The sequence below is a fragment of the Episyrphus balteatus genome, chromosome 1, assembly GCF_945859705.1.
Source record: "Episyrphus balteatus chromosome 1, idEpiBalt1.1, whole genome shotgun sequence".
NCBI classification, from domain to species: Eukaryota; Metazoa; Arthropoda; class Insecta; order Diptera; family Syrphidae; genus Episyrphus; species Episyrphus balteatus.
In genome coordinates this window covers 134878258-134901973 of record NC_079134.1, presented here as the reverse complement: position 1 = coordinate 134901973, position 23716 = coordinate 134878258, and the positions used below count along the sequence as shown (strand labels likewise).

The following is a 23716-nucleotide window of genomic DNA, read 5'->3' as shown; positions in this document are numbered from 1 at the left end:
ATCCATTTGTTACTCTATCTTTGTACAACTACTACGTTCGACCCCATCTTGAGTACGCTTCTCAAGTATGGAGTCCTTTTTATGAAGTTCATAAAAACCGAATCGAATCTATTCAACACAATTTTGTACGCTTCGCTCTAAAAGGTCTTCCTTGGACCGACCCTTTCAACTTGCCACCTTATGAACATCGCATTCAACTTCTTCAGATACAAACTTTAGCACAGAGACGTGTAAATAATGATTTAATCTTTCTTCATCAGCTTATTAATTCCCAAATTGACGCCCCTGATCTATTAGCTTGTATTGGTATAAATTATCCGGGTGGATCTCACCTCCTACGAAGATTTGAACCTTTGCATATCGACTTTCATAGAACAAACTATGGTATTAATGAGCCTCTTAGTCGCATGAGTAAACTTTTTAACTTGAACCATTCATCCTTAGACTTTAATTTGACGAAAATGGGTTTAAAAACATTGTTTCGAACCAGTGCTCCACAATCGTGACTGTTAATCAATGTTTTAAATAAATGTTGGATTTTTTGTACTTATAATTTTATAACTTGTAAATTTGTTTGTAATTATTTTGTTTTTATATTGTGCATGTGGGAGGTTGTATTTTTTGTCTACTAACCACTAACATGCACTTATGATGAGCCTCTGATTGTAGTTAAAAGCTTGTTCTAAGCTTACTACATCAAAGAATCTGAAGTGAAAAAAAAAAAAAAAAAACACTGCCCTGGTAGGCAGTATTTTTTTTGTATAAATAACTCATTTAGAAAGAAGCTAATGCAATTTTTTTTTGAAAACAGCACACATCAAAGCAATTCCAATAAAACTACATTTTAGATTTGTCTTTAAAAAAAACTCACAACGAAAAATTATAATTTGTCATTTTTTTAGACACACCTTTAAAGGAAAAAAGTTATGAGGTTATTGTCTGCATTTAATACCGTTTTCAAAAAGGTATAAATAATTTTTCTAGGACCGGACGTTAAATAAATAATTATAATTATAATGTTGTAAATAACTCTATATACAGGGTGATTCAGGAGTAATGTGCCAAAAAGCTAGAGCGTGTAGGTCAAGACAAGACAAAAATCGTATGGGAGGGGGGGTCTATTCCCCCTCGTTTAGCGGGGAGGGGAATTTAAAAAAAAATTAACTTATTTTGGAAAAAAAATTATTAAAAATCAACGGTTTTACCTACAATAACGTGTAAGGCCAAAACCCTATTCTTTTTCAAAAATTTTAAACAAAGTCATTATTATTTGTTATTCAATTTTAATTAAAAAAATTGCGATTTTATTGCCTTAAGGCCCTTAAAGCTAGAATCCATGGGCGGCGAGCACCCCAGAGGCATAGTAAGGAAAATTCTCAGGTAAGTTTTCAGGTGTTATCAATTAAAAAAAAGTTGATCAATTCAGGGTTAATCCAGTACTCTATCACTTTATTGTATCCATATTTAAGTCTGAATGTTTAAAAAATAATTGACGAATGGTTAATTTTTCATAAATTAATTTATCAACAAGTGCAGCCACGTAAAAACAGAAAATAAAGAGGTTATTCTTAGATTTGTTTTTTTTTTTTTTTGATTTCTCGAAGATGACAAGATATGTATATTTGAATCCGGTTTTGTGTTTTTGTTTAAAAATAAATAAGAGCATTGAAGTTTAAAAACTAAATCAGTACTTAATTACATATACAATTTTGAAAAAAAAAAAAAAATAGTTTGAAATTTTGTTATCTAATTTTTTTTCAAAATTTTGATTTTAAAAATTAATTTTACAAAAACTGTGCCATGAAATGGCTTTGTTTAGAATTTTTGTAAAAGACTAGGGTTTTGGATTTACAAAAAGTTATAAGTAAGCCGTTATTGTAGGTGTAACCGTTGATTTTTAATAATTTTTTTCCAAAATAAGTCAATTTTTTTTAATTGCCCCTTCCCACTAAACGAGTGGGAATAGACCCCCCTCCCATACGATTTTTTTCTTGTTTCGACCCAACCTACACGCTCTAGCTTTTTGGCACATTGCTCCTGAATCGAATATGGTGTATCTACTAGTTCGATAAAGCAAAATTTAAAAATTATGTTAAGCTTCAATAGAAGAAAAATATAGTTTGTACAGCTTTTGTGGGATCTTTGTTGGTTTGCAACAGATATGTCACATGGGGCTATAAGGGGTTAAAACTTAAGGTCTGTTTGGGTACTGTCTAAAGGCTTAACTACATTGGCTCATAAATTGAAAAAGTAGGGGAAGGTGGCCTTAAATGGCCCCCCTAAGGGAAATGTCCCATATCTCGAAAAAAAGTAACATTCAAACTTAAATGCTTTATACTTTTGAAAGTTTAATATATTACTCCCACATTTTTGTACTTTGCGAGTTAAAAAAATTCCAAAAAGTATTTAAATTTTTTAATTTTCAAGACGTCTACAAATTTCACTGATCAAATTTACCCGGGTAAAATGGCACACTGTCCAAATATACGTGATTTTAAATGGACGGAATCAAGGACTTTCATCAGTCCAAAGCTTCCTCTCTGTAGACTGTTTATGTTTAGGAACCATTTTCACTATAAAAAACGAAAATGTGAAAGTCAGTATAAAATGCAATGTGAAAGTAAGTATGCCATTTTACCCGAGTACTAAGTAGGCCATTTTGCCCATTTTGGGTTTTTTGAATTTAAGTTGTATGCCGAAAAATCTAAAATCGTTCTAAGCCAACTTATTACATTGAATTATTAAGAAATACTTCATACATAGGTACGTATTTTTACTTCTTTTTCCCAACTACAATTTTTTTTATACTTTTTTTTGCAACAAAAAAATTTTATAAAATTATAACGAGTGTACTTTTTGAGGTGGTTAGAGATAGTTTGACCTGTCGAATTTTAAATAATGGCTTGAAGTTGCTAAAACTTCGTATATGTCGGTTTTGCCAGATTAACATAAGAATCGCGTTCATAAAACTTTGTAATTATGTTCGATTCTACGATTTCTAGCAAGGGGGCCATTTTACCTTGGGGTGCCATTTTAGGCCACTTTCCCCTACAAAAGTGAAAATTTTCAAACGCATTTTTGTATAGTTTTTTGGGATGAACAATTAAAACAAATGATGCAGAAAGCTTATTTTTTGGTCTAAAAAAACAATTTGCAAACTCTTTATCACAAAACAATTGCGATAGCCAGAAAAAAAATCTTTTCACTTTTGTACTTTTTCAAAAAGTGGTGTATGTAGTTAAGCCTTAAAACAGAAATATTTCTACTTTTTTCAATATTTTTAACCCAATAACTGTTTGGGTACTGTGGAACTTGTAGTTTTGTGCATTTATTTTTGACAAAAGTAGTAATATATCTGTTTTAGGCAGTACCCAAACAGACTTCTTAAGTCAATTGGAACAGAATTACAAAGTTATGAGCACTTATAAGTTATAACGTAATAGCAAAACTTTGCCCTTTCCCCACAAGTCACGATTTCAAAGTTGGTGCAAAATGAAACTACGTTTTGCATTTGTGGAACACGCCTCACCAAATACTAACAAACTCTCTCAACACATCCCCACCAAATGTCAAAAAAAGACATTTCACCAGTGTACTAAAAAATCTCTCAAAATGCGTACTAAAAATTTCTCAGGACGAAACCACTCTTTTTGTAATTTTGATGTTTTGAAGAAATGTCGTCGCCTGTCTGGTGTCTGTTTGCCTGCATACAATAAAATAAATAGGTTTCATTCAAAATTATAAATAATAAAATAAAAACATGTAGCAGAAAAATCAAATTTTCAAATTTCATTTAAATCAAAAGAAAAATAACTTCTCAACTCTACAAAAAATGGCCAGCATCTATTCATACACACGAGAAGCTGTTCGAGTTAAAGTCAAGGTTGGTTTGCACTTTTTTTTACTGTTTTTTCTTTTTGTTCTTTGTCCTGTTCTTTTATTGTCTCGTACTATATAAAAAAAACCACACACAAATTTCGCCCTTCAGAAATGTGAACCAAATCTTCCACCCGAATGGAGAAAGTTCTCTGTCGACCCACAAATCACATCCCTCGATGTCTTGTACAGCATTTTAGCCAAAGCATTCGATATCAAATCCGACTTCTCTATCAAATACAAAGCCTTCGATCCGGCTGGCAATGAAATCTACTTGGCCGTATTGTCTGATTGGGATTTGGATGCAGCGTTCCTTCGCATCCATAATCTCTCCATTCAAACGGCCACCGAACCTTGTCTCATTCTGCAAATCGATATTAAACCCTTTACCGAAGTACGCGACTGGGAGGCCGAAACGCCTCCGGCTACCTTCGGTTCTGGGGCTCGTGAGATTATCCAACCAATTCAACAGTCGATTGGAATGAGTCAAAAGTATGTTCAAAGTATGCAAACCAAGTTGCCCGGTTTGATTATGAATCAAATGGAAAAGACTTTTTCCATTGTACAAAAGGCATTCAATATGAATGATGAACCGCTGTCTCAGCTTCCACCACGTCCTCCATTGTCTGACAGCGAGTTTCGTATGTTTCTCGATCCAGTTGGACAGATTTTGAGACAAGATGAACTCAGGAAGGTTATTTTTTTGGGTGGAATTGATCCTAGTTTGAGACGTGTCGTATGGAAGCATATTTTGAATGTCTATCCAAATGGAATGAATGGTCGAGAGCGAATGGACTATATGAAACGCAAATCCGACTACTATCTAAAGCTAAGGGACACTTGGAAGACCGCTGTGAAGCGAGGCTGTGTTGACAGTGAGCTGTCCTACGTCACCAGTATGGTGAAGAAGGACGTCCTTCGAACAGATCGATTGCATCCGTTCTACGCTGGCAGCGATGATAACCAGAACATTGCTTCACTCTTTAATATCCTTACGACGTATGCTCTGAATCACCCATCGGTGAGCTATTGCCAGGGAATGTCTGACATTGCATCGCCTCTGCTAGTCACCATGAACGATGAAGCACAAGCTTACATTTGTTTCTGTGCGATTATGTCGCGGGTGAGAGTGAATTTCATGCTCGATGGAATCGCAATGACCCAGAAATTCAGTCATCTCACTGAGGCATTGAACTTTTATGATCCAGAGTTTTATGAGTATCTTAAACTACAGCAGGCCGATGATTTGCTGTTTTGCTATCGATGGTTGCTGTTGGAACTCAAGCGAGAGTTTCCTTTTGAAGACGCCTTACGAATGCTCGAGGTGCAGTGGAGTTCCCTTAAATATGAGTCCTTGACTGGTGAATTGGCTCTCTTCGAAAAGGAATTTGAGCCGATTTTGCCAGAGGAACCACCACCTGCAAGTCCATCGTATATTATGGCAAAGCCTAGAGAGAATCCATATACCAAAGTGTGTGCTTTGCGTCGACAGAGTTCGTCGGTGTCGCTTAGTTCGACTTGTTCATCGCAAAATCTGTCAACTTCTTATACAAATTCTCCAGGTGGTCGTTTGGATGGTACAAAGCGTTTGAATCAGAGTATGGATGATAATATTGCCTCTAGAAGTACACGAAAAAATCGGAATGTTTCTAAAGCACATCAGAGTTTAGACGAATCGAAAATGATGATGTTAATGGAACATATGAATGAAAATGAACAAAAATTTTATCCACCAAGTGAGTTTAGAAATTTCGATGAATTCCGAGAAGCAACTATAGAAACTGAAGAAGCTACCGCAGCTGGTGGTAATATTGATGATGATTCTCAGGGTGAAGATGAAGATTTTGTTTTTCATCCAACAAATCCATTTATGGAAGATGCTACAAAACTAAATGAAGATCCAGATGATTCTATATCACCACAAGCTGTAATTGATGGATCTATTAAAAATGCCTTTCTTGATAGCACTGATACGGCAAGTGAGGATGGTAATAGTGAGGAGAAGAGGAGAATTCCAAAGAGCATTATGAAATTGCATAATAAGAATATTTTTTCAAATTATAATGCTGTTAGTAATATAATTGCTAAACAAATTACAAGTTCTAGTGGATTGGGAGGAGGAGGAGGAGGAGGAAAGAGATCTGGAGGGGGTCATTTTAAGGAACTAAAGGAGAAGATAGTCGCAAATAAAAGAGGGGGTAAGTTTTTTGTTTTATTTCAAAATGTATATAAAAAGCTTTATATGTTTTTATTTTGTTATTTGAATTTTAAACGGGTTTTAGTGGAAAGGTAAAGGAGTAGAGTAGAGAGTTAAATGCTGAGGTTGAAATAATATTCCCATTCAGGTTTCTGATATTATCAGTGATCTCTGCTAAAAAGCCTGTTGCAGCGATCAGGAAATCAGTTCCACAATTAGTGGTGTTTCATTCAATTTTAAGCAGAAATGACACTCTAAGAAATCGCTGAAAGAATATGTTTTCCAAACAAAATTTTAATTGAACAACCATTTTTTGTAAGCTATCAAGGAAATAGAAAATTTACTTTAAACAATATCTAATCGTTGATTTAAAAAATGTTTGGAAAAGAAATTCTTTTAATGATTTTCTACCGATTAGTGTTTTATTTGTGCACGTAGGTTCAATAGGGCAAACTTCGGATTTAAAAAAAATCTAACAATGATAAATCATGCGTGTCTGTCTTTCTGTATCTAACACGGCTGTTTTGTTCAAATTTGAAAACGGAAACGAAAATTGAATCCGTACGGATTAAAATAAATCTGAAACGTCAGTTGCATTGAAAATACTATTAAGCCATACCATGAGATTGATTCTCATGGCTATAAATGAAATGCGAGTGCGAGTCCCTTCATAATTTTACAAAAATACATTTCTGGGGTGAAACATTTCTTTCGTGGTTACGTTTCAATACTTTAGTAATCAACAAACTCCGATAAACCCATTGAAAAAAGCACGGAAATATGAATTAAAAAATAAGTTTTTACTTGCATATCTCAGTGCAAAACAGCAATGACTCAACTTTCGCTATTAACTTACCATACGACAGCAATTTGTAAGATGTCGAAACTCTATTATGTATAGTTTGTATTTTTAATTATACATATTTACAATCGAAATATTTTTTTCATTTGGAAACAGATATTTTCGGATCAAAGTCCCGAAACAAGTTTTGGTTAACAGATATGAAATCACAGTGAAAAGGCCTATGCATTCAGCTAAAAAAATTACAAGTTTATTTTTTAAAAGTTTTCGAAAATTATCCAAGGGATACCCCTTATCTAAAATTTCGGAATTTTCAAAAATTTTCCCCAAATCCATCGAATGAGACATCAAAAGAAAGGACTTTTAAGACTATGATCATAACTAAAAACCAAGATTTTGTAAGAGTTGTTGAATTATTTATAATCGAAATACATGTTTTTTTTTCATTCGGAAGCAGATATTTTCGGAACAAAAACCCGAAACAAGTTTTGGTTCACAGATATGAGATCACAGTGAACAGGCCTTTGCATTCAGCTAAAAAATAACAAATTTAATTTTTTAAGATTTTCGAAAATTATCCAAGGGGTACCCCTTGTCTAAAATTTCGGATTTTTCAAAAATTTTCTCCAAAACCATCGAATGAGACATCAAAAGAAAGGACTCTTTAGACTCTATTCAGAATTGGAAACCAACATTTTGTAGGAGTTTTGGTTGTTGAATTTTGTATTTAAAAAAGATTAAATAATATAAATAATTGAGTTTTTCCACTCTTTTGCATGGATACATTCAAAGAAAAAAAGAGAAATATTTTGGTTTGTCGCTGTTTTGCCCTAATAAAAATAAAAATTTTGAATTTTTTTTTGATTTTTAAACAAAAATGAAATTTTCGACAGCCGGACATTGAATTTTTTTGAAATTTTGGTTTTAGATGTTGATTGGTAATTTCTTCAAAATGGCATTCAAATTTTTTTTTTAATTATTTTTCAAAAAATTTATAAAAAAAACTAATTTTTTAAAAACCGGCTCTAACGATTTTAAAAATGTTATTTTTAAAAATGCTTCTAAATAAAAATAGTAAATTGCACACATGTTTTGGGGCTCAATTTGATTTCATATGTTGTTTTTTTTTTCTTTGAAAAACGATTTTTTTTTTTTCAAATAAATTTGCTATGTTCTTATACTGAGGGTATTCATGTAACGATAGAGTTTTCCACACACTAGAAAAATATAAATTTCCGCAAATGGTTTACGTGAACACCCCACAAGAAATATTTGCGTAAACGTGGGAAAAAATAGCTGTTTGTTAAACGTCAAATTGAACTTATAAAATTTGTTCAATTAAAAAAATAAAGTCAAGCTAATTTTGCAAATACAAAGTACATACTATGCAATAATAAAAAAAATGTTATTTGCTCAAATAAAGTAATATTAGGTCTGTTCCAGACTTTTTGTGCACTAAATTAGGAAGTCTGTCAAATTAATGAGAGTTGGGAGATAATTCTCTCAGTAGGAAATAAAACTACGAAAGACTGCCAAAAAGTCTGTAACAAGTTCAACACCATTATACAACAAAATTTTATATTTTATGCTTAATTCGATAAACATTAACACTTTTTTAATGCAAAAAAATAACTACAATTTGATTTGTTTTCTTCTTTATTAATTTGTTTGAAATACGTCAACTTTTCATTTGATAGAACTCATATTTCTGCCGGAAGAAATTCTTTGGGCTAAATTTGTCAGGGTGGGAAAATTTTTTACTCTCTCATGTGCGCTCTCTTCTACACAATTTTTGAAGTTGGGAACAGACTCTGACCAAAAATAATCAAATATTACTAAATTCGGCAGTTTCAAACTGAGTGTGGAACGGACCTATTTTCTTTTCAAAATTAACATATTTTATTTGAGGTTATCTGAATAATAAGACATAAATCGCGTTCAAAAAGATATTCCAGATACGGCTATCCCAGATAGAATATTCGATAGGTGATATTAGATTTTGCTTCAAATTTGTGAGATAAAATTCTACGTTTTGCGGAATTTATTTCCCATAAAAATTTTGACAGCTCATTTCTACCGATAGAAAATTCTACGGTTTCTATGGGTTTTCCGCGTTTACGTGAATACCCCTTTTATGTAAACACTCTTAAAAATTTTAGCAAATTGAACCCTAAGAGCAAGTTCGTGCGACCCAGTCGTGCATTTTATTTTTTTTTTTTCGAAGTTTAATAATAACAGAGATAAGGTCTAAGGAAAAAGTTAAATCTTTTGTTTTGTTATTTATTTAATATAAAATCAAACAAAATAATAGATCTCGGGTAATTGGTTAAGATGGATAATTGTGTCCTTTGCTCTATCTTTTGTTCAAAATAAAATAATAAAGGTAAAATGTTATATTTTATGTTATTTTTTTTTTTTTTTATGATCAGCAATTGGAGGAACTCACAAACTTGAACGATCCAAGACAACATCTATTAATGAAAATGAGACTGACAAACCAAATAGAGGACAGCAAAAACTCATAAAAAATTTCAATGAATTCCTAAATTTATCTTCGATAAATCGAAATCGCATGTCAGACAACAAGCATTCACCAAGTAATCCTCAGCCAGCTGCAGCGGCATCTCTACGAAACGATAACAATTCACCTCTAAATCCGCTCTTTAAACTAAGTCGCGGAATATCCTCTGTAGAAGATTCCGACTCTTCTACAGCAGAGACTTGGAGCGATCCGACAGCGCATAATTCTTCTGTTTCGCCGGTGCCTAATGCTGTTAAATTGCAACTTGATTTGAAAAGAGATTTCCAAGATTTTCCACAACGTATTGCCAACGATCCAAATATAACTCCCGATGACATTCAAGATCAAGAATATTATCCAATGACCACTGCAATGACACGTGAATTACGACTTGAAATGGAAAATTTAGATCGTCAAGTCTTTGGTCCATCGGCGATCATTGTTGAACCACCACCAATTAATTCAGATATTGAATATGAAAAACTCGACAGAGATTCAATGGATTTGGTTGAGGATCTTAAAGAGGACGAAATAATAACATGTCCCGATATAAACGAATTAATTGTTCGCCGAAGAGAACGTGATGCTAGAAATTTTGATGCTGCTCAACGGATTAGTACATGCAGCAGCACAAGATCAGATGTTTTTGTTTGGGAGAATCCCTTACATCAGATTTCAAATAATTCAAGTTGTAATTTCAATGAAATCATTGATCCCAATGAAGCATCTGCTCAACTTCCGCCAGCAGTGCAACAATATGAAGAAGAAATATTCCAATTTGGCACCGATTCGTCGGAACCGACTAATGCCGAACAAATGATCTCATCAATTGATAATTTGAATCCTTTCATTGAAACGAATGCTTTTCCAGTCACCTCAACATCTGCACCTGAATTACTTTTAGAAGCACAATCAAAATGCCCCGACGTAGAAGTCGAAGAAGCCACTACAGCTGATATCACATTCTCGAAAACAACCTCGACCAGCAGCAATCTCCTACCACCGCCTGCTGAATTAGGTGGAGGTCATCCATTCCTTATATTTTTATGTCTAACACTTCTACTGCAACATCGTAGTCCGATTATGAAGAGTGGAATGGATTATAACGAAATTGCTATGCACTTTGACAAAATGGTTCGAAAACATGACGTCACCAGAGTGCTGAATCAGGCCCGTTGCATGTACATAGACTATATAAAAACTCAAAATGCGCAGAGTAACTTGCCTGGAAAAAATACTACCACCGCCACCAGCAGCAGTAGCACTTTCAACTCCTCGACGAAATCTTAGACAAAAATGCACAGATTCACACAATTTTGTTAATCAACAAGAACAACAACAAAAGCAGCTAGCTAGCTTGTACACTTTTTCCCAAATTCCAATTCAAACTAAAAAATTATATTTAAAAAAACACACCATCACTACACACACAACTATTATTATGCATTTAAATGGAAAGAGAAAAAAAATATATTTATATTTAAATCAAATTAAAGTCTGATCGCTTGTTATAGTTTTCAAAAGAGCAAAAAAAAAAAAAAATAAACATTAAAAATAAATATTATACATACATAGCTTTAAACCTAAATTAAAAAGAATTTTTTGTAAGTAAGCGCATGGTTTTTTAAATCGTGATTAAACTTTAAGTTTTTTTGTATATTTGTTTTGTTAAAAAAAAAACTTGTAAGGTAAATTAAAAGACATTTCAGCTTAAACTAAAGAATATAATTCAAAATTAAAAACTAGTTTGATATTTATTTTTGTCTTTGTCTAATAATTGTAAAAGTACTTAATATGTCGTTTTTTTTTCCTTTTTGTAATAATTCTTAAAAAGATATTTGATCGTATTAGCTAGCATTTTTGGCATTTTGTGCATAAATTCATAAGAAAACAAAAATTATTATTATAATAAACAAATTCCTGTTTATTTTCGAAAGAATATTTTCGGTGTTTTGTTTTATTTAAAAAAAATCCCATTCAACAACGATCGAAAAAATAATCACAATACAATGGACAACTGATAAAATTCTTGGAATCTAGGATAATTATATGAAAGATACGGGTTTCCCAACACGCTGCAACCACAAACTGTAACTATTGTAAAATAACATCGACTCACAATCGAGATACATAAACGGAATATGATGTTAAAGGATGCCCATCCAATAAGTTACTAATAATGTTTTAATGTTGATTCGTTTCTGACCAACTTTTTGAGTGCACTTGCATTTAGATGATCTTAAGACCTTTGATTTGGTTCACGTAAAATTTAATTTAACCGCTAACTTTATATTCGGACTTAAAATTGTCGTCAAGTAAGTTTAAACATTTAATTGTTAAAGTAACCACATAATTTTTATTGAAATGTTAAAATACTGTATTTTTTGTTAGAAAGAAATTCAACAGTGAAAATTTTTAAACAAAGATCATTTTCATCGGAAAAACTTGAAGGAAGCTGTTATATTCAAAACTATGGAAGAATGGTGAGTTCTTTGGTATTTTTTTTTTACTAAAACATGTATTTTGTAGTGTTTCCTCGATTTAATTTTTGCCAAATTTCACACAAATCTTTGAAAGCTCTCGTAATAGCTTGTAAATGATTGTTCAAGTTTAGCCTACCCCCCGTTGTTTCATATTTTAAATTGCTTTTAAATTCTAGTGCACATTTTTGCGTGTTTGCTTATTGTCTAGCAAGTCGAAAAAATGCTAAACAGCATTAGTACTATCAACATAAAAAAAAAAGAAACAAAATGAAAAAATTCAACAACTCAAGCTCTGAAAACTGATATTAACCCTTTCACGACCACGGGGACACATTTGTCCCAAGCCAAAAAATATTATTAACTTAATACTTTACAGGAATATGAACGTTTTATTTTTATATAGTAGTCTCTAAGACTGCCTTTTATGTTTTTTTTTATTGGCAACTTCAATCATAACATAGGGGCATATTTGTCCCAAAAAATCCAAAAACCCGTTAATTTTTTTTTTATTTTTTTATTTTGAAATCTGATTTTTAGAAGCTCAATTGATCATTGTCAGCTATTACACGAAGCCTCTTTTTAAAACTAATGAGTGTAAAAGAGAAAAAAGATAAAACAAAAAATTATCCGACCGGAGAGTCGTGGGTCGAAATTCTGAGACTCTTTTTTGAAGTTTCTTTTTCCACTTTTTCTTTTTTTCAGCATTAACTTTCATTTCTTTTTGTTTCTTGGTGCAATACAACAACATCAAATTTTAAATCAAAAGAGAAAGACAGAAGAGTCCAGCGTAATAGCTGACATTCTAAATAGCTTAAACGATCTTATTTTGTCCCATAATGTTATGGTCGTGAGAGGGTAAAGACAATTTTAGCTTTTTAAGGATAAAAAAAGAAAAAAATTAGAAACAGGGCCCCTGTTCTGTAACTTTATCACTGGCGATAAACGTTTTTCAATGTCTTCAAAATCAATTTTCTTCCATAAATAAAGCAAAATGTCTTTCAAATTCAGATATCATGAATTAATAAATTATGATCTGGAACAAAATTTCTTTTATTTTGATGAGATTTAATGGATTTTAAAGTCATTCAAATATTTTATCGCCAGTGATAAAAGTTACAGAACATGGGCACAGGTGACAATTCTTTCCAATAATGTTATCCAATATTCGGCTAGTCTCCTTAGGTTCGCGGACGGACAGACGGACTTCAGCAAAATCTGTCCCGAAATTTGAAAACTAAAATAGTACTTAATTACAAAAAAATTTGAAAAAAATTAGTTCAAAATTTTTTTTCAAAATTTTGATTTTGAAAATTAATTTTTGAAAAACTGTTACATACAGTAGCGAGCAAAAAAAATGCAAATGAAAGAAGTTTAAAGAGTTTTGAACAAGAACTAAGTTACCAAATTTGGCATATTGAAACTGTTTTATTTTCATTAAACAGAGTCAATTTGTGGAATATTTTACGCCAAAACCATTATTTGGTCAAAAGTCTACCTAAATATGCGTTTTTAGACGAGCAAAAAAACGCTAATCTTTTTATTGTTTGCATTTTTTTTGCTCGCTACTGTAAATCAGTATTATTCAAAAACAAAATAAAAGACAAGGTTTTAGGCTTTACAAACAGGTATAGCAAGTAATTGTAGGTGTAACCGATAATTTTTAATAATTTTTTTTCCAAATTAAGTCAATTTTTTAGGAAATTGCCCCTCCCGGTTAAACGGGGGTCTTGTCTTGACCACGCCCAGCTTTTTGGCACATTACTTCGCAATCACCCTGTATAATTAGCTGACCCGGCGACTTCACTTTTTCCAATACAAAAAAAAATCGGTCACAACTTGATATGGTAAAAAAAAACCACCTCCTCTGAAATTAACACACATTATGTGAGCCCAAACTTGGTAGTGTTGTTTCGATGACTTCTGCTAAACCTTTTTCTTCACTCAGGTTCTTGTCTTAGTAATTTACAAAAGCTCTAATGTAACCAATTTCTAGTCTAGTTACTTATTAGGTTTTTGTTTTCTTCTTTTACCAAGTGGTTTTGAGTTTGAGTTTTTAAAAGATTGAGAGCCATTTGCTGAAGCGAAACTTAAGCATTTATGTTGTAAATAAATCCTTATGTGACAGTTTATGCAGCGGAAAAAGTAGATAATTCGAGCTTATGTTCAACTTAAATTATTTAAGTTTCGTTTCAGCAAATGGCCCTAAATTAATTACCTACATAGTATGTACATATTTGACAAAATATATATTCAGTTAAAAATTGAACAACTTAAACCTTCTTTTATTTATTATTTATTGAAAGTAAAAAAATATGTTAAGTATGTGATGGTTTTAAAATGTTAGAGGTTATAATATAATTTAGCAAAATGCATTATTTTCTTTTATATCTAAATACATAATTTATTTATTAAATGCATTCAAATACCAATTTGGAATCAAGCTTAGTTCAGTTTTTCCATGATGTTCCTTACAAGTGGTTTGTACGGTTTTTTCGTTAAAATTAAACTCAAACACAGTGTTGGGACAATCAATGTTTGCCATTTTCTCTTCGACTAGCTTAAGAAATTCTTCCAAGAATTTAAAACACTTTAAAGGGTCCCAAGATGTCTAAATGAAAAAAAAATATATAGGTATAAATTTACATATCGTCGGTCTCATAAGGAAACCTCGTAACTCGACGTTTTTCAAAAATGACTTTTGAATGCCATTCTTTAGAAAATATGTCAGCGGAGCACCACAGAAAATTTGGGGTCATTCTGAAAACTCTAAATAGACTTAAATTCAAATTTTACACAGCGCGTTTCTTCCCAACTACTCTGTTGTTTGTTTACTCTTTCGTCTCTCCTGTAAAATTTTGATTTTGGGAGTTACGAGGTTTCCTTATGAAACCGACGATATATAACATTTTTTTGAATTTAAATATAATGTTTAAGAGTTACTAGATTTACTCACTTGGCCTAGACGAAGCAATTCATCAGTCGAAAAGTGTTGGATTTTGTGAACTAACCCGTTTCCATCTCTCATTCCAAAGAAGACATCCTTAACTCCAGAAAGATAACTTTGAGTCCAAACATTTTGTATCTTTTGTTTGAAATTTCGAGGGCCATGATAAGAAGCTGAAGGATCAGCAGAAACTTTAAGTTCAATAAAATTAAGTTTTTGTAAATCATCTTGATTTTTTCTAAAAAATTAAGAAAAAAATATTATTAAAAATCTCGCTTTATTGTATTTAAGTAAAGTACTAACAAAGTAACACGTTTGTCGCTAACAATACCATCCATTTCTCCAGCAAAAAGAAAATCACGTCCTACCAGCTTCCTTTTGAAAACACAAAAAAATTGTTCACGTGCATCAATTTGTTGCGATGTATTTGGCATTGAAGCTGGATCATCTAAATTATAAATTCATGGTCTCATAATATTGTATTGGTTAATAAATCAAATGATCTCAATTCTGAATAACATATTGGTGTGCTTTTAAACTTCTATTTGATATCTTGTCGAAAACTACCTATCCTATGCTTTAATTCAATTTTTTGTTTAATTACATCCAAAAAGTGCACAAAACTTGGTTAAAAAGCAATTTTGTTCTTATTTGTAGTTTTTAGTTAAACACTCATGAAATAGTGTACCTCAAATTCATAAATATAAGGCGTGTTTTATTGGTAACTCAGTACTTAGCTCAGTAAAATTTTGCACGAAAAACAAACAACAAATAATTAATTGCTAAGAATAAACAAAAGTTTTTAGGTTTACAGAGAAAATTTGTTTCTAAACTTATACATTTTTGACTCTTCAACAGTAAAAGATTATTAATAATAATAAATAAAAGTAGTCGTTTGTTGTTGTTTGCAGCATTAAACGTTTACTCAGTAAAATACTGAGGACCAATAAAACACCGCTATAAATAATTGATCGTAAACTTGCATTGTGAATAAGTTAACTATTCTCACAGATAAATATTTAAGTTTTTATTTATTTCAATTTTGTTGAATGATATTTTTACTGATGATTCAGCTAGAGGTGTGTACATTATAATAATAGATATTTAATTTATATGAAATATTTTTTTGTACAAAGTAGTATCTTTTAAGTATGTATAAGCTAATAGAGTAACTCATTCAAACTAGGAAATAAAAATATTACAACAGTTTGTAAACATTACTTTATTAAGGACTTAACTTGTAGTAAAAAAAAAACACAAAAGCAAATCTGGTTTCGAACTCGGTGCAAGTCAGCGTATAAACTTGTTCAATTTTTGTGACCCTGGTCCCGAAACAGTTTTAAGCCTTCCATAATAAAATACATGGTTTAAAATACTTCAAACCCCTTGTGTGTACAAAAAGCCATTGCACCAACCGCGTGTTCAAATCCCGTTCCGTCACTTTTTATGAAATTTAGAACCGCAGAAAAGGGAGAGGAAAAATTTAACATGTAAAAATAAAAGTATTACAGGCTTGCGTGAAATAAATTTTCGTGAAGTGCGTCGTTTTATGCACCACTGTTAACTATAAGTTATTTATTCTGTTCAACGAAGAAATCATTATCAGCCAAAGCTAAAATTATTTCATAAAAATAAAGAGACTATTGCGTCTCTTTGAGCCAAAAGCTTCCTTCAGATTTGTTTGATATTGGCATACATTTTTTAGCCAAATTAAGCTGTACTATTGTTTGTTAACTTGTTTTTGGTCTAAAAAGATTTACGCTACCTATATAAAACATTTTGTTTAAGATACTACTACTGATTTATTTGATGAAATGAATTTGTGTTCATTTTTGTTTCAAAACGGTATCAGTCACATTTTGGAGGGCAAAATTTGCCGCTAACTTGCCTACTTGCACTTAATACATTGTTGAAAAAGTTATTCCATTTCCACAAAAATTGACAATTTTTAAAAAGCAATTTCTTGGAAACCATTAGGCTCACAGAAATAACTTAAGTATCCAATTATTGGAAACTATTTGCAGTAATACATCGTGTATGCAAAAAAAAAATAGTCCTTAAGAACTGAAATCAACAGAGAATTTTTTTGACAATTTTTGACTATTTTGCTACAGACAAGTTTTTTGTCAAAAATCTACCACTTTTGACGCACAGACTTCAGAATCGACATTAATTTGGTATTAAAGCGTAATACAAATCATTTCATCAGCTCCAAAAGCAGCGTAGTCTGGAGTCGTTCATAGATTATTTTTGGATTTTCTTCTGAAATGCAACAATTTTATTTGTAAGAATGGTTTAAATCATAATTTTTCTTCTGATAACTTAACCAAAAGCTTAAATTTCCAATCCCTAGCAAATACATTATGTACTTTGAACTACAAGAGCAAGTACGTGTGAACCAGTCGTGAATTTTTTTAAAAACCAAATTAAAAAAAAAAAAAAACTATTATTGTCTTTCGAAGTAAATGAAATCTATCATACTAATATCGATGTCCGATGTCCTTAATTAGGATGAAACCTAAATAATACTCAGTACCAGTTTGACAACACTGACCTCATAGTTCTTTTAAAAAAATCACTTAGAACCGATTTTCGAACACGTAATGTATATTTTAAAACACAATTAATTTGAGAACCTGTCGAATATCGAGGCCTTGTAACTCGTTACTGAAGTGACAAACTTAGAACTAGATTAGGCAATAATGCTTTGAATTTGATTTCAGTTCTAACCTTAGACATTGGCTCATATGCAAAAAGAATGAGCGTAGGCTCTAACTCACTTTTTAGTATATTTTCATGAGATCTATCTCAAGAAGAAATAGATCTCAAGAAAATTTACTAAAAAGTGACATAAGAGCTTAAGCTAATTTTTATTGCATTGGACCATTAACTCAAGAAATATCTAAAAAAAATCGGGCGTTAGCATTTATCAAATATTTTTGTTCAGTTTGTATTTACTTAAAATCTATGTAGACATGCATTTTCAAGTTTGATTGCATTTCAAGTGCATTTCACAGAAGTATATATCTGCTTACATCGATTATAAATGAATCATTTTTATTAACAAGCAATATTGCAATTATGTCTTCATTCAAAAAACAACAATAGTAGATAAGAAAATAACTTTATCACATACCCGTTAAACAGTATTGTTCAAACTTTGGACCATAATAGCAAAACCTCTTGGTCGACATTGGCTCATTATTAAAAGCTTCCAAAACTTCTTCCCTTGTCAGTTGACACATATATATATTGTTTTTATATTTAGTTGCCAATATGCACCAACCACTTCGTTTCTCAAATGGTGAACACATAATCTTTCTAATAACACCTCGATAAGTTATATACAGGGTGTCCCACAGTCACCGCCCCAAATGAGAACCATGGGTTCCTGAGGTCATTTTAAGTCGAAAAACTTAAGAGGTAATTTTCTCGTTTTCGTCCCGTTTTCGAGTTACCACGTTTTTTATGATTTTTGCTCTCTTGTCCTTTAACTGGCCTTATCTTTGCCAAACTACGTTTGATTTAAAAGATTTTTTTTACAACCAATCAAGAATTTATTACAGTTTAAGTTTGTCTCAAAACTTTTTTTTCCGCGGACAACCGTTTCTCCACAATTTTGCATCGAACACAATTTCCTTCGTTTTTTAAGTTGTTTTTTACACTTTCATATCATTTAAGTCAAAAAAAACACGTTAATGAGTATTGATTTTTTGTGCTTTTTATTAAAGCCCAATTTATTTTCATAAAAAAAATAAGTTTTATTTCATAAAAAAGGCTACTGAAAGTAATTAAAAAAAATAAACAAACTGAGTGAATTAAAAAAAAATAGTTTTTAAATACAAAATTAATTTAAATGAATTAAAACTTTTTCTGAGCTTTATCTTTTTGTTCTTTTCTTAACCACAATACCTCAGAAAAAGTTTTTTATTCATTTAAATTAATTTTTTATTTAAAAATTATTTATTTTTTATTTCACTCAGTTTGTTTATTTTTTTTTTTTAATTACTTTTAGTAGCCTTTTTTATGAATTAAAACCTATTTTTTTTTATGAAAATAAACTGGGCTTTAATAAAAAGCACAAAAAATTAATAATCATTAACGTGTTTTTTTGACTTAAATGATATGAAAGTGTAAAAACAACTTAAAAAACGAAGAAAATTGAGTTTGATGCAAAATTGTGGAGAAACGGTTGTCCGCGGAAAAAAAAGTTTTGAGACAAACTTAAACTGTAATAAATTCTTGATTGGTTATAAAAAAAATCTTTTAAATCAAACGTAGTTTGGCAAAGATAAGGCCAGTTAAAGGACAAGAGAGCAAAAATCATAAAAACCGTGGTAACTCGAAAACGGGACGAAAACGAGAAAATTACCTCTTAAGTTTTTCGACTTAAAATGACCTCAGGAATTCATGGTTTTCATTTGGGGCGGTGACTGTGGGACACCCTGTATTTTGTCGATGGAATAAGTGCATTAGTTTTCTTTCCATTTAAAAGATCAGCTTTATGCTTAACAATATAAGTAAGAATGCTGTCCATTTTTTCTTTATAATAAGAATCTGGTTTATATCTGATGGTTTCAATTCCTATATTGAGATCGAGAGGAAAGACTTTTGGTTTTTTAAAATAACGCAAGGATGATGCAGTAGAATCATATTCTCTATCCGGTGTAATGGAATAAAATCCACAAATTTGTGGTGATGAATTTTTAAATGACGCATCCATTATTAATATTTTCTTTTGATTAATACAAAATAGAATTATTATATTTTTTGTTCGCACTTTACGATTAAAGAGACTTTTCACGTTCCTAAAAAAAATCAACTGCTGCACAGGAAATTCAAATTGAACTGACTTCGTGATTAATAACGATTGTTTAAAAGTGTTGAGTTAAGGACAGTGTTGCCGGAGAGAAATATTAGAAGGTAGTACGGCAGAAAAAAAAGGGGAGTATTTTGAACAAAATAGGAGTACAGCCATTTTTTTGTCTTGATACTTTTTTTTAGTTTTATTTTTAATAAAATATATTAAGTTAAACATAAAAACAAAACATAAATAAATAAATTATTAATTCAAATAACAAGAGTAATAAAATATCTGTCTTATGGTAGGGTTGACGAAACTAGTAATCGAGATGCAAAATCCCGGACTTTCCCGGACAAAAAAATACAAAACTAGGACAAAAAAAAAATGCATAATTTTATAAAGATAATAACCGAACAATCCTATTAAAATTTAACTAAAAATCACATTTTTAACCATTTTTTTCTTATTTTTTCACAAATAAAAAAATAAATAAGAAACTCTGAGACAAAGTTTGGCCTTCTCGGTATAGTATTATAATAAACATTTGAGCTATAATACTACAAAAGTTGCAATGCAATTCCAGTTAAAAAAATTTTAAAATTCCATTGAAAACCAATTGCGCAAAATTTTAAACGATTTAGTTAAATGCAAATAAAATTTTTAGTAAGTTACTAAGTTAAGAAATGGTCTTTTTGACTTAGCAACTTACTTAAGTGGCTTTAGATTTTCCTTAATCGTTTAAAATTTTGCCATATTGTATATTTTTGAGTTTTGATTATATTGGAACAGAATACAAAGCAGAATGGAGCAGATAATAAACCAAAATAAAAACGACTCGCTTTTAATGAACTCGATTCGTTTTTTGAATAATAAGGGTCAATTTTTCAATAGTCGGATAAACCTCAGAGCTTATTCCTAGGAATAAAAGTTTTTTTTTTATATTGACATGTATTCTTATAATAGTCTAACTGAAGATTAAAAAATTAGGGCTAAATGAATTAAGAGTAGCATACAAGTAGTGAGATACTTAAAGGCTAGAAAAGAGTACAATCCCGGACAATTGATAGAAACTATCCCGGACGTCCCCCACACAGCCAAAAAAGAGTACATGTCCGGGAAAACCCGGACGGCTGGCAACCCTATCTTATGGTAGATAGCTTAATCTATAGTAATATTATTTTTTTAGAATAAAAATTAGGAACTTAGATATTGTAATCACAAGATATGTATTAAATACATTAAATAGAAGTGGTTTTGCAAAAATCAAGGTATTTTGATTATATGGTACCTAAGTATAAAATGATATAAGAAAAAAACAAATATTATTTTTTATACGCTTTTAAAAGTTGTTTTGAAGGATTCCATTTGTGGCAATCAACTCTATTTAACAATTCCTTGCAACTCATAATTGCATTTATTGTATTTACTTCCAATCTGATAAGTTTTTTATATTTGATGATAAAGAGTTGGGAAAAAACTCGTTCTGCCGCTGCGCTGCTGTGCGGAAGACTTAATAAAGCACTAACAAAATCCTTTGTCAGATGGAAAAGTGTTTAATTAAGAGCATTTTTTTAAAAAAATATTTCTGACCAAAATTCTTCTATTTCTAATGAATTCGAAACCATAGTTTGGCTAAGTAGTGTTCGCTATTCCATGTCGAGGTTTTCAATTTCATTTTCGCTAATCAAATCGGGAATGGAAGAAATTATTGAAGTTGCACTTTCTGCTAAATTTAAAGGGTCAATGCCTTGAATATGTTTCAGAATTTCGTCATCAAAATCGATTCGCAGTGAAATTTGAGCACACAGGGTCTTATAATATTCTCGGCAAACACCTTTAAACTCAATTATTTCATTTATTTCAATTTTGTTTGTTTTAATAAAAAGTTCAGCTTTAGCCCCAACGTATACAGAGTTAATATTTTTTAAATAAATTTCAGAAAAATTCGGATTGGAGAGAAACTCGTCGCTTAAGGGTATGTGTCAGGGCCAAAAAATGATTAAGACTTTGCGCGAAGCTCTGTAGAATCCACATTTTTGAGAAGATTTTATTGAAATAAACGATTTTGGATTAAGAATATATTTGGTGACATATATTAGTGGCTTAAAAAAAAAAATAAAAATTTTGTAGTTGTCAAAATCAGTAAAAACTATGAAAAATCGTCAAGTTTAGATGTGTGTTGTTAAGAACCGCTGGGAAATTCATCAAATGTTATTTTTTTATTTGTGAATATTTTTTTTTTACATAACAACAAATACCTCCAAGTCTCGACTGAATCGTTTTTTTGAAATTTGTTATAATTTGTCTGAAAAAAAATATTGCCAAACCCCGAAAAAAAAGGGCAAATTTCCAAAAAACATCAATGCTAGATTTCGCACAACTTTTAAAGTTCAAAAGTTATAGAAACAAAATAAACTGTTTTTTAAAGCCTGAAAATTCATTAACATTACTGTATTTTTTTTTTTTTTTTATAAAAAAAATATGAGTTTTTGGAACAAAAAATCTGAAAAAATTATAGGTTTGGTGTCTTTTTTTTTGTTTTGATGGCGGGTAATCCATAAATAATTTTTTTTTAATTTTTTTATTATTTTAATATGATAAAATATATTTCAGAGCTGGGATCTGTTGATTGTTTTTTTTAATTTTTTTGATCTAACATACTTATAAACGCAGTTGAATATGTCAATATGTATAATGTCGTTGTGAAAGAAGGGAAACCTTGACAATATCAATTTATTTTTTTTATTTTTTTTTGTTATTTTGTCAATAAGTTCCAATAAAAAAAAATATTTTTTCATGCATGGTATATTTAATTTTAATTTTTGAAATTGTGTCTATTTTGCGTTTTTCACCTAAAAAAATTCTTCGATCACGCACACAAATAACTTTAGTTCAACAAAATTCCACTGCTAAATCAGCGCTAAAAAATTCTCTTTTCGCTGTATTCTCTTTTTTTTAATAAATCCGCTCTCATTTTTTCTCACTTTTTTGTTTGACTCTCGTCTCGTCTGTTTTTTTTTTGTCTTATTTTTTATTTGTCTCATTTTTTTTTAAATGCTAGACTTTGTGGAAGGTCAGATTTTTTTTGTTGCAAGATATTTGCTTGATTTTTGTTTATGGGTGACAGTAATTGTATGTTTTTCGTTTTTGTTTTCAGAGAAGTAAGTTAGGTATGTACTGTTTTTTTTTTTTTGTGCATGGTCATGATTGCAATATTTTTTTTATCGTTGATGAACGAATATTACTTTTCGGTACATATATAGTGTATAGGAACATAGCTTGCATACATAGTAAAGTAGGTAGAATTAGTTTCGACATAATTTTTTTTTCTTTATTGGTCTGTTCTATAATGAAAAGTCATAAAACACAAATAAAATACATTTTCGGGACATCATCCTGGTCGTGTGCCACTACCAGCGTCCTCGTCCTCGTAACCGACAGACATGGTGTCGTCGGTCGGCGGCGGCGCGTCGGCGTGCGCCAGCCATTAGCATGCCTACGTAGATATTGTTGTTAAAAATTTGTAAACACTTTTGGGTAGGATACAATCTATCTACTTTTATTTCTTTCAAGATACTTGTAAATAAAATCTGTATAGTGTATTAATTACTAGTTGGTCTAGGTACCTATCTTGAACATTGGTTGGGTTGAAGAGTAGGTATTTTAAAGGACAATTAGAATTTACTAAATCATAAAATCAAATGGTGAGCGAAATTCTGCAACAGACAGTGAATGTGTCAACAATCAGTGTTATATAATGTATTTACCTAATAATATGTAGTAGGTACATCAGAGAGGAGAAAATTTCATTTTTTGTTTTCTGTGGTTATTTATGAACATTGTGAGAGAAAAGGGTTGAGTGGGTGATACCTAAAAGGAGGAGAAAGGATATTGTAGATATATTGCATACCGTTTTTTTGTTCATCTTTGATTTGCATACAGAAAAATATTTTCTGAACTCCCGTTGCGAATCCTGCATAGCTAGATATACATACCTACATAATTATGTACCTACATAGGTACTATAATATTTTTGAAATATCTGATTTCGCCTGCCGTTTTTTTTTATACATATATTTTTCTAAGAAC

At 30.9% G+C, this 23716-nt stretch overlaps 2 protein-coding genes across 2 annotated transcripts; one reads left to right on the top strand and one right to left on the bottom strand.

Annotated features, from left to right (window-relative positions):
* The first annotated feature begins 3636 nt into the window (after positions 1-3636).
* Positions 3637-11220, top strand: LOC129921454 (uncharacterized). Its single transcript, XM_056003286.1, has 3 exons — positions 3637-3883; positions 3989-6074; positions 9305-11220. Exons 1-3 carry the CDS (start codon positions 3833-3835, stop codon positions 10684-10686), a joined length of 3519 nt encoding a protein of 1172 aa, XP_055859261.1. The 5' UTR covers positions 3637-3832; the 3' UTR covers positions 10687-11220.
* Positions 11221-14156: 2936 nt separating this feature from the next.
* Positions 14157-19676, bottom strand: LOC129921458 (decapping nuclease DXO homolog). The gene is made up of 5 exons (XM_056003293.1): positions 19274-19676; positions 17960-18170; positions 15127-15271; positions 14833-15061; positions 14157-14487 (listed from the first exon to the last, which is right to left on the bottom strand). Exons 1-5 carry the CDS (start codon positions 19544-19546, stop codon positions 14281-14283), a joined length of 1065 nt encoding a protein of 354 aa, XP_055859268.1. The 5' UTR covers positions 19547-19676; the 3' UTR covers positions 14157-14280.
* Between the last annotated feature and the right edge of the window lie 4040 nt (positions 19677-23716).